Genomic DNA, 12447 nt, shown 5'->3' on the forward strand with positions numbered 1-12447 from the left:
ATGTGTAATAAAATTATTAAGAAAATAACGAGAAACCTTTGTTAGTGAAAACAATGCAAAACATGTACAAATTAAATTTATGGTTAAAAATATAAATGTATATAAAAAGTCAGTAAAATAGTATTAAATTAAATATTAAAACAAATAAATTAATACTGAAGTTTAGTTCGGTGAAAATTTGTTAAAATCGGATGATGTAAATAAAACGTAAATAAGTTAGTTGAATGTGAAAAGAAGACATGCGTGGAAAGAATATGGAAAATTGTCAAAATTAATTATTAAGTTTATAATGATATATAAGAAATTTTAATAAACGAATCCGTAAATGAAACAACTAAATTAGATTAAATTGGAATATAGACTATTTATGAAAAATATAATGGAATAAGATAAAATGAATGAAATAAAATAAAATGAAAAAATAAAATGAAATAAAATAAAATGAAATAAAAATAAAACAAGTAATTGTAATGTATCACAGCTAATATGGATGTTAAGATGCACTGTCGAATAACGAAACCAGCGATACGGAAACATTAGTCCTATGACGAGCGGTAACATGTTCGAGTGGTAACATGTTCACCATTAAACAGTATCGCTTCTTTTGGCATTGGCTCGTATTCGAAGTGGCGCAACATTGGTGGTTCTAGGATATTGGTATGAACGGCACGTTGTGGACTATCATGTCTATACTGGGAGTAAAGATGTAGGCTATGATCAAATGTGTTAAATTATATATATATATATATATATTTTTACAATATTCTATATTATATATATATATATATATATAATTCATGTTTGCTATGTTGTTTGTTAAGTTATGTTATATATATATATATATATATATATATATATATATATAATCCCTCTTACTTTCCCTCTCCCTCTCTCCCTCTCTCTCTCTCTCTCTCTTTCGTTCCGATGTAGTTGGCACCAACGAAGCAAAAGTCATCCAGGTGATGACGTCACACGACAATAAGCAAAGACAGGAAATTATTGATAACTAATTTCGACAACGAACATAAACCATTTCAACATAACGACAAAAATGTTATGAATGATTTAATATTTCCGCAGCTGATTTCGACTTGACTGGGCAAGTTATATGGCCGGCAGCATGGGTTCGTTCAAGCATTTAAAAAATTTGTAATAAATCTTCAAATATTTTTATTTAGACTTATCAAGTGTTTATAAATTGATTTATTCTGTTCTTTTGTTACATTATTATATTTTTTTATCATTTGTATTGAACTACACTATTAGAGTTTTTCGTTATTGGTTTCTTAATTTTTTTTTTCATTATTTTGTGTTTGTTGTTCAGTAAATTTCTTAATAATGGTTAGAGATTAGCTACCAAAACCATTGTATTATGTTTAAATCATTGGTACGTAGTTTGTATATGTCATAGAATTTTGTCCTGTTTCGTTGTTGGCTATTCATTTTGATTACTTTGCGTTCACTACAGGCATTAAGTTGTTATTTGTCTGAAAATCCTGCTATTTGTCAGAGGAAAAAAATTTTGGAGCTTGGATCAGGAACTGGTTTAACAGGACTGTTGGCAGCGAAACTTTCTGATGATCCGTCCAAAGTTTTCTTGACTGATAATAATGATCACGTTCTTGAATTACTGCAAAAAAATATTGAGAGCAACTTTGAAAATTCCTGCTGTTGGTTTAATTGCTTTAGTCTTTTTAAATCTTTTTTTCACCTTATTAAAAATCTTTTCAAGTTTTACATAGATTTTAAAAAATTTTTATCTTAAGACAAACCTGTTTGTTCTAACTTGAGTTGGGGAAAAGATCATTTGAAAACTTTCACCGACAAACATGGGTCAGATTTTAATATGCTCCTTGGAGCTGATGTCGTCTACTGGCCTGCCTCTGTATCTCTTTTTATAGAGACTGTGCAACACTTTCTTAAAAATTTGGTTAGATTTTTTCTATTTTCCTTGCATAATAATTTATTTATTTTTTTTATTTTGCAGCAAAATTCATTTTTATTACTTGGGTATACAGAAAGATCACTTCAAACTACTAATTTACTTTTTTCTGTTGCTAAAAACTCCAATTTAAATGTTGAAGAGCTAAGCACTAATTCAAAACATTTAAATGTTCATATATATAAATTCATTTATGACAAATCTTATCTCATAATTTAAAAAAATACTCGATTGAACTAAAGTTAGATTATGGATTTTTTTTTAATTTAAATTTTTTTATGAATTTTGGTTGTCTGTTTTCTTTGTTAATCTTGTTTGCAGTTTTATAGACCAACAATTCTGTTATCAATTGACAGCGGATTGAAAAGCGGAAAATTAGAAAACCGCTAAGAAGTTAATTTAGAGTGAGCCTTTATTATATTCAAAATAGCACTTCTGTTTTTTATCTTATTATTTTAATCTTTTTTATTATTGTCGGAAATTTTAAATGAAAACAACTGATGGTGTGAGGTAATCTCCTCTTCTATCTTTCTCAGGGAATTTTTTTATGGTCCGACAATAATTTTTGTGTATATTTTTATCGTGAGTTCGACCAGTCCTGTGTGGCACTGGGCTTTTTCGAATTATATGATTTTACTGAGTAACACACGAACGCGTAAAGAAAAATATTCGATAACAATTTTATTAATCGACGGAAGTAAATGAAAAGGAATTGAACTAAATGAACTCTATAATAATGTAAAATGTCAATGAACAAACTGGAATACAGAAATTAGAACTTCTTCTTGTTGGGTCTTCGACTTGGGATGTGTTTCTTGCCGTTTAATCGTACAACCTCGACGTGTGTAACCGATAGTGATGTCGATACAACTCCAAGAAATAAATAAAATGAATGCGGAAAAATTACAAAAATCGGAGCCTATGGAAATTCCAAGCTGCGTGTGAAACTATACCAATGAGTATAGAATCCAGCAAAGAACCCTAGGTCCACAAATAGCACAAGAAACAAAACAACGAGGCGGATTCGTTTTCACAGAATCCAAGGCCTGTTTTCACTGGGCCTGTCTGTCAGTCGGTCGGCTTTCGCACAACCAAGGGCCTGTTTTCACTGGGCCGTCGAGTCTGGTCGGCTTTCGCACAACCAAGGGCCTGTTTTCACTGGGCCTGTCTGTCAGTCGGTCGGCTTTCGCACAACCCTGGCCTGTTTTCACTGGGCCGTCGAGTCTGGTCGGCTTTCGCACAACCAACACAAAACAACAAAAGTCAGAACAACACTGGAAACAAATTGTGTGACTTTAGTACGCGTGCGAAACTATGCCAATGAGCAAAGAATCACGAATTAAGTCTCTTAGATATCAGAATAGGCACCGATTATTTGAAGCTGCCTAACTGGTGAACCCAAGGCGGACTCTTTTTGAGAACTTAAGACGTTTCTGAAACTATGCCAGTGAGCATAGAATCACGTATTAAGTCTCTTAGGGACCAGAATAGGCACCGATTATTCGAAGCTGCCTAACTAGTCAACCCAGTCTTCACTTCCCCTCCACACCCTTCCTTATCAAAACAAAATTAGATTTTGTTTCGGGTGTTTTTAAACATAAAAATTTCCAAGGTATGTCCAATTAATCAAAAAAACTACTAATTAAATTTTAAAATAATTTGTAATAATTTATGACGTCATCTAAATTGCAAAACAAAAAAAATCGTCGTCACCTATCGAGTAAATTAACTTGCACCATGCCCCCTATCGAATGAATAAATTTTGCGTTGAAAACTTTGAAGTATTTTTAGTCAGTATTATTTCATAATTCTGACTCTATTATCATTATTATTATTATCATCGGATTATTTGTATATTTTCTTTTATTACACCCTAAGGTGCTAACAACGTACTTGTTGAGTTTATTTGCAACTTTTCTTTTTAACCATGTCGGATTATATTGCCGAAAAAATTGTCCGAATAAGTGGGATTTTAGCTTTCTTTGTAATTTCAAAGTTGACATCTCACGATTTTGCAAGTCGAGTGACAGACTATTCGTAATCTTGGGTCATTTGACAGCAAAATCTCTTGAACCAACAGTAAGTTGAGTTTTATAAAGCGATAGCTAATCTAAATCATTTGATTGCAACTTGTAACACAGTGATGGAGTATTTTTGGAAACAATTTTATTCATCGAATAGTTTGGATCTAGTAAGGCAATTTTTAAAGCAATCCTTTGTTGAGTGGGCAACCAATGGAATAAAAGAGAATAGAAGTAATATTGTCAAATTTCAAACCTACGTTTAACATCCTGGCTGCTTGATCCTGGAAAGATTGTAGTTGTGCAACAGATTTTTTTGGCAAACCATGAAACAGACTGTTGCAATAGTCGATCCTTGAAGTCTTGTGAAGATCTCCCGTAAGTTTTCGACGTGTTGATCAAATGTTCTTCCTAGAACAATTATGTCGTCTAAATAGACAAGACAGGTTTTCCAGTTAAGACCTTGCAATACACATTCCATCAGTCGCTCGAATGTAGCTGGAGCAATGCACAATCCAAATGGCATGACGGTGAATTGCCACAACCCCGATCCGATAGAAAACGCTGTCTTTTCGCGATCGTTCTTATCGATTTCTACTTGCCAGTATCCGCTTTTCAAATCAAGCGTAGAGAACCAACTTGAGCCAGATAGGGTGTCCATGATGTCATCAATCCTCGGTAACGGATAGCTGTCCTTTTTAGTCACATCATTTAACTTCCTATAATCAACGCAAAAACGGTTAGTGCCGTCCTTCTTCTTTACCAAAACAACTAGCGAAATCCAGGGACTTGATGACGATTCGATGACGCCTTGATTCTGCATTGTCGTTATCATTTCGTTTACTTCTGTTTGTTTTGCTAGAGGAAGACGTCGTGGTACTTGTCGGATCGGTTTCGAATCCTGAGTATCAATTCGGTGAGTTACCAGAGCTGTTTTACCTTGGTCATTGTCACCGGTTGAAAACACGTCTGCAAAATCAGCAATCAACGCCTCGGCTTTTAAACGGTCTTCTTGATACAAATTGAGTTCATCCAGTAGATTTTTGGTAAGTTCTTTGAGTCTACCTTTGTCAGTTGGTAGAACCTGTTCCTGTTGCTCCATACCTAATGATTTCACCAAATTTATTGATTGGCAATTACCTATTTCCTCGCCTTTTTTAATTTTAATAGTGTGTTTAGCGGTATTCATTATTCTGACAGGAATAAGATCATTTTTGTTCGCTTCTATCAGGCATTTTCCAATGACCGCGTTCTGTACATTTGTTGTTGAGGTTGGCTCCATCAAATAGAACTGGTGGCCCCAAGGATCGCAATTCAACTTGCCCCATACGATGTTTTCAGATGATTGAGGTAGTTCTAAGTCACAATCGACTGTCACTCGAATGCATTTTTCGTCGCTATCCCCCATTATCACTTTTGTATTTCTCCATCTAAAAATGCGTTTTTCTAAGTCAATTTTGAACCCATATTCTGTCAGAAAGTCGACACCTATTATGCATTCGTCGATGATATCCGCGACTAATAATGAACCTTCGAATAACAAGTCGCTTAGCTGAACAGTACGGAGAATCTATCGCTATGACAACGTCAACAAACAAATCAAATATCGCTTTAAATAATTCACCGAATCGCTATTCACGAAATCACAAAATCACGAATTTCACTAATCACGAATCTTCTTGCGACGTGCGCTTATATAGGGTAGCATGGGGCAAAAAGCCACCTCTAACGTTTGGCGGTTGACCACACCCAACAACTCGAACATTTTTTAAAGTTTAATGTTGCCTTAGCTAGATTGGTATGTCCACTACCTAATTCTACAATTTAAATTATTCAAAAATACAGTTTCTGTGTTTTATGAGGAAAACTATAGAGGTCTATCAAAAGAGCTTCTTGCCCCATACCTGGGGCAAAAGGCCTAAATTAAGAAATTAACAAAACAAGCTGTGATTACAATGGTTATAGCTTTAATAGAAACAAAATGCATGAAAAAAAATGCTTTATTATTTTTAATGAAATGACAAAATAAAATTTATTAAAATTTTAATGTTTTGTTTGTAATTTTAATCATCACACTCAATACAAATAAAAATGTCATTATAATCCTCTTCTAGTCCTTGGCAACCATTATGATGCCAAATGCCACATTTTTGGCATTTGATCCACTGACGCCCAGTTACATCTTTACAAAAAATTTGTGTGCAAGTCCCACATGGAGTTGTATCTTTGGTTCGTTTCACCGTTTTACTTTTTATATCTAATAAATCTTTAGAACGCTTTATCTTTTTACAATTTTGATCATCTTTTTCTTGTAGCAATTTTTTGTTTGGTGAGGACGTTAGCAAGGTAGCTCTTTCAGATTTTCTTTTTCTACCTCGTGGCGTTGATGATTTTATTGGTCCAACAATTGACTCCAAAAGGCTTTTTGAAGAAATTGATTGGTTTGGGTCATCTTCAACCACTGATTCATAAAGCACTCACTATCGGACCAACCACTCGGAGTGCATGTCCCAATTGATTGTGGTGGACTGTCATTCATTAAAGAATCCATTATTCTTTTTCTTGGAAAGATAAACATAGGTGGAATAAATATTCCGGCAGCGTTCATAGAACATAAAACAGTTACTGTATGTCCACGTTCCCCGCTTGTAATTTTTCCTATTTGTCTGGAACCTTTGCTGCCAACAATTTTCACTGGTTTCTGAACAGTTGAGATTCCAGTTTCGTCCACATTCCATATTTTCATAGCATTGTAATTTCCATTGTTGAGAGTTTCAAGATATATGTCGAAAAATATTTTTACCTGCTCTTTATTGAAGCCAACTAACCGTGATAAATTTATCGCTTCCGGCTTTCTAATAGATAGCGTTGGATGTCTTTTTAAAAAACCATACATCCAGTCTATCCCTGCCATTTTCATTTCAACCTTGAATGGATGGCTTAATTTCATTTTTTCGGCAAATTCAAAAGCCACTTTCCTGACGTCTGTTGTGGTCACTCCGAAGAATGATTTTTCCATACTTTTAATAATTTCTACTAGTTCTAGTTCTTGGTCCTTTGTAAAAATTGAGTGAAAATGTCCCAGCCTAATTTTTCCAGGAAATTTGGTCATGGCCATCTGATGCCTTTTTAAAGTTCTTGCAGGGACCCCATATTTTTTGACAGCCGTTTTTAGTGGCATGCCATTCGTTACTGATTCAACAGCAATTTTCAATGATTCATCATTATAAGACGAACATCTGGTGGATTTTCTTATGTAATTTCTTACCATTTTCAATCTCAAAAATTAAAATAATTTTAATTTAATTTTAAAAACTTATACAAAAACAAAAGTTTGAAAAAATTTTAAAAATATAATTTTAATTACAATTATTGGCTGCCTTAAGTGAAAATATCTAAAACTTGACAAATAGTTAAAACAATTAAAGTTAGCCTTCTTGCCCCAAAGTAAAAGAGGCGTTTTGCCCCAAAAGAGAGCGCGAAGAATAAATTAAATTTTAATTAACAAAAAATTGTTCTAACCAATTTGAAGTTGATTTTCTATATGTAAAAATGATTTCTCCTCACAACAAACTACTCCTAATCACAAAAAATTATGTTATTTTAACAAATTTTAAAAGAAATCGAAAAACAAAAATTATAACACGAGCGATATTTGACCTACAAATTCTTGAAACAATTATAACAATACATACATACATACATACATACATACATACATACATACATACATACATACATACATACATACATACATACATACATACATACATACATACATACATACATACATACATACATACATACATACATACATACAATTCAATTCAATTCAATTCAGTAATGTGTTTATTCAGCAAAAAGCTAGGAGACCCGAAGATATGACTTGTTGGGCCACCATAAAATTTACACCATAAATTATAAATTGAAAAGAAATGTTCATATTTCACAATGAAATAATGATAGTTCTGTAAATAAGAAAAAATAAGATTATTTAAATTATTTAAGTATTAATAAATCTTCTTAAAATTGAATAAATATAAAGTACATAGCGGAAAACAATCGCATTAACAGAGGACATGGTTGAAATAATTAGACTGAATGAGCAAATAGATAGATTTTCTAAATAGAGCAAGGGAAGAAGAATTTTTAGTAGTCATCGGTAATAATTCCAAAGACGCATAGAGATATATAAGACGGAGTTGAGAAAAAAATTTGTTCTAGGTTTCAAAAAGTAAAATTCAGAATTAGAACGTGAACAATTTTGCCTAGCATTTTTAAATAAATTAATCTGATCTTTAAGAGATTGACAATAATTTAATTTATATATTTTAAAAAAAGATAGTAATAGATAAATAATATGTAGTTGGTTTATGGTAAGGATATTTGCTGTTTTATAGTATGAACTTACATGGTCAAATCTCTTTAATTTAAACAGAATGCGAAGAAAAAAATTTTGAGCTAGAGTTAAAATATGAAGGTTTGATTTAGATGTACCACTCCAAACAGAAACACAATAAGTCAAATAAGGAAGAATAAGAGAGTTATATAAAGTTGTTAAAATAAATCTAGGAAATTTAAACCTCAATCGATAAATAAGACCCAAGTTTTTAGACAGTTTACAAGAGATATGTTTGATATGATTCAACCAAGATAAGTTAGAAGACATAATAACTCCCAAAAATTTAAATGACTCAACCCTTTCAATAGTAATATTATTTCAATATATAACTGGATAAACAATATCTGTTCTAATTTTAGGACCAAATAATATAAAACATGTTTTACTTAAATTGATACGTAGATTATTTGAAACAACCCAATCGTAAACAAAATTTAGTTCGTAGTTAATTACCGAAACAAGTACATTAAAATCCGAGTGAGAATATAGAAGAGTAGTGTCATCAGCAAATAAAATAAATTTTAAAATGTTGGAAGAGTAAACAAAATCATTAATATAAATATTAAAAAGTAAAGGGCCCAAAATAGAACCTTGAGGAACACCCGATTTAATAGGAGACAACGAAGACATGGAACTACCAATAGAAACAAATTGAGAGCGATCATTTAAATATGAAGAAAACCAATTATAAGCTAAACCACGAATACCAAATGAATATAACTTGTACAATAAAATACTGTGATCTAAAGAGTCAAAAGCCTTGCAAAGATCTATAAAAACCCCAATAGAGTATTTTTTAGATTCAAGTGCATGAGAAACAAAATTAATAACGTCTGAAACAGCAAACTCAGTTGACAACTTTTCACGAAATCCATATTGATTTAAACAAATAATATTATGATAATTTAAAAATTTATTAAGACGATTTAAAATAATTTTTTCAATTAATTTTGACAAACTAGAAAGAACAGAGATAGGGCAATAATTATTAATAGAATGACGGTCACCAGATTTAAATAAAGGCAACACTTTAGAAATTTTCAGACAATTAGGGAAGTGACCAGTTTTAAAAGATAAATTAACTAAATGAAGCAACGGAAATAAGACACTTTGAAAAATATTTTTAATAAAAAGTTTGAAACAAAATCATTACCACAACTATATTTGTTATCAAAATTTTTTACAACATCAATCATTTCAAATGGCAGACATTCAAACAAAACGAAAGAATTTGAGATACTAGAAGAAAAAAATTTTTTAAAGTTACATTTAGGATCAGATGAATTTGAAACATTTTGATTGTTTAAAGACGAAAAATGATTATTAAAATGATTACATAATAAGAAATCATCATTGATAATTTGATCATTGACAATAATATTAAGAGGTGATGAATGCTTTAACCCTAAACATGATTTAAGAAGTTTCCAGGTTAGTCTACTGTTTGATTTGCATTTAGTGAATTGGTTGTTAAAATAAGAAAATTCGGATAATTTACATAACTTTAGAAAAATGTTTTTATATTTGGTGTATACCAATCTATCCGACGGCGGGCCTGAACTTAGGTAAATTTTATATAATTTATTTTTTGTTACCGATGAAGTAATTAAACCCTTTGTGATCCAAGGCTTTTTTTTAAGAGTTTTTTTCTGAGAGATACTACAGCATTTAATGACAGCATTTTTTATGATGTCAATAAATAATTCAAAAGCTTCATCGGTCTAAGAGCAATTCAAAACTAAACTCCAATCATAATACTTAAGATATAAATTTAGTTTATCAATGTTATAAAAATTATAATTAAAGGAAGGAATATATAAGTTGGGTATATTAATAACAGGGAAATGAAAAGAAGTAAATATAGGAAAGTGGTCTGACATTGAAGAAAAAATAACACCAGATTTATGAAAAGAAATGTTGTTAGTGAAAATGTTGTCTAACAAAGATGAAACACGTAGTAACACGTGTTGCAGTCGTAATCAAAGAATTAAAACCAAAGAAGCTTAAAGAATTGATGAATAGAGTGGATATATGTTTATAATCGTCACAAAATAAGTTAATGTTGAAGTCACCGATAATGTAAATATATTTAAATAAACCAGGATCAATATTTATGAGTAAAGATTTTAAATCATTCAAAAATAAATTAACCTCAGTAGAAGGAGGACGATACATAACAATAAACAAATAATTACAGCTAATATTTGAAAACACTTCAACTATTAATAACTCAAAAGTAGGAAAATAAGATAATAAATCATCCCGAACAACATAATTTAAATGACTTTTAATAAATAAACCAACACCACCACCTAGGTTACCTATGCGATTTTAAGATACAAAATTAAAATTAGGCAAATTAATTAAATTAGTGGTCTGATCACATAACCAAGTTTCACTCACAGCTACCAAATCAAAATTACCACCACAATAATCAAGCAAAACATTCAACTCAGTCATTTTGTTAAACATACTTCGAATGTTAATGTGAAAAACAGAAAAAGAATTCGGATTAATAAATGCATAAACCTTATCCGGAGGTAAAAAAGAACACACATTATTTAAATCATTCAACAAATTACTATCAGGATCAACATCATCAAGCCGACCAGGTTTAACTTCATTATTGTCAGGCGCCATCTATCAGATGAAGATAAATTGGCCATTGTTCATCATTTTTCATATTGAGATAAAGTTTATTAGAAACATCATTCTTCGTGTTTGTTGTTGTTTTTGTCATCGGTTTTTTTGGGGTTGAACCTCCATTCTTTGACGATGATATGTTGCAAGATAACGTCCGGATTTTTCATCTTAGCAGCATCGCTACTTTCAACGCATACCCTGAACATCGTAGACTCGCAATCGTCGTTGTTTGGACTTTCATTGGCGGGAGAATCTGTGCGTTTCAGTACTGGAAAACATGAAATGACATTTATATCAATGGATTTTAAATATTCCATAACATCGTTTCTGTGGCACTTTTGAACATTGCTCATTGAAAAAAATGATTTTTTATGAGCATTTTATTAGCTTTAATTTTGCATAATTCGTCATTTTTCTTGTTACCAATTATTTTTCTAACTGGTTTTTCCATCATATTCTCTGTAGCAGATTTTATGATGCTTCCATTATTGACGTTACTTCGTTCAACCATCTCTGGAGTGATGTTTAATCTTGGTCGTTTTTTTGACTGAACAACTGTGAATGGTTGGTCGATATTTTCAGTTGGAGTTCTCGCAACATCTGCCAATAGAGTACTGTTGTTGTTGCTGAAATTGTTGTTGTTGTTAACTCTGTTGTCAATAAAATGCTTTTGTTTAGTTTGCTTAGTTGGTGGGACAATTTCCAGCGTATGATATTCAGGTGCGCTGGTCGGTTTGCTGGCAAGATAGTTTACATTCATATTTTCTAATAGTTTTGCTATGTACAACTCTTGCTTGTACAATATTTCTTTAATTTCCAATTTAATTTTATTGAAATTTACATTTGATATATTATCCATACTGGGAATTTTAGAAAAATTAACACTTACGTAGGTTGGTAGAGATTCCAATAAATTGTTTTTGTTTAATTGCAAGATAATTGTAACAATATCAAGCATTTTGTCCTCTTTTTTATTGCTTTTCGCAGAATTTTTTTCCATGTTTGCAAACTTTTCATTTTTAACAAATCCTAAGTCATTTTTTAAAGTTTTTAATGCAGTAGTAATATCGTCAGAAGTGTAAAAATCAACAACATTTGAAATAAACACATCATTTTGAAGTAAATTTAAGTTATTCATCAAAAAATATAAAACCTCATTCACCGACAAATTACCTTTAGACGCCATTTTTCCAATATGTATGTATGTATGTATGTGTGCATGCATGCATGCATGCATGTTTGTATGTATGTATGTATGTATGTATGTATCTAGGAATGTAAAATGTATAAAACGAAATGTAAAATTGCAGAAAATTATACTAATCCCTTTTCTTTTTAAATGTACTAAATATAGTATATAATATATAAAATCAATACGAAATCGAATTTAAAACAACAAACGAGACAAAACTTCGCAAGCGATAATTTCAGATCAGACA

The 12447-nt window shown here is 31.3% G+C and overlaps 3 protein-coding genes across 3 annotated transcripts in view; 1 reads left to right on the plus strand and 2 right to left on the minus strand.

Moving 5' to 3' along the window:
- The window catches only part of HELRODRAFT_177484 (hypothetical protein), a gene marked incomplete at both ends in the record, with an annotated part of 4421 nt that extends 1653 nt beyond the window's left edge, over positions 1-2768 (plus strand). Inside the window, 3 exons of the mRNA XM_009025680.1 lie at positions 1469-1670; positions 1767-1930; positions 2712-2768. Of these exons, the coding sequence (XP_009023928.1) occupies positions 1469-1670; positions 1767-1930; positions 2712-2768 (423 nt within the window). The remainder of the gene's footprint in view (positions 1-1468; positions 1671-1766; positions 1931-2711) is intronic.
- Positions 2769-6026: 3258 nt separating this feature from the next.
- Positions 6027-7234, minus strand: HELRODRAFT_177485 (hypothetical protein; the record flags this gene model as incomplete). The annotated part of the gene is made up of 2 exons (XM_009025681.1): positions 6027-6384; positions 6453-7234. The coding sequence occupies 2 exons, from the start codon at positions 7232-7234 to the stop codon at positions 6027-6029; spliced, it is 1140 nt and encodes a 379-aa protein (XP_009023929.1).
- Positions 7235-11073: 3839 nt separating this feature from the next.
- HELRODRAFT_177486 (hypothetical protein) lies at positions 11074-12194 on the minus strand (the record flags this gene model as incomplete). Its single annotated transcript, XM_009025682.1, has 3 exons — positions 11074-11343; positions 11448-12037; positions 12182-12194. 3 exons carry the CDS (start codon positions 12192-12194, stop codon positions 11074-11076), a joined length of 873 nt encoding a protein of 290 aa, XP_009023930.1.
- Positions 12195-12447: the final 253 nt, after the last annotated feature.

The sequence above is a fragment of the Helobdella robusta genome, assembly GCF_000326865.2.
Source record: "Helobdella robusta unplaced genomic scaffold HELROscaffold_43, whole genome shotgun sequence".
NCBI lineage: Eukaryota > Metazoa > Annelida > Clitellata > Rhynchobdellida > Glossiphoniidae > Helobdella > Helobdella robusta.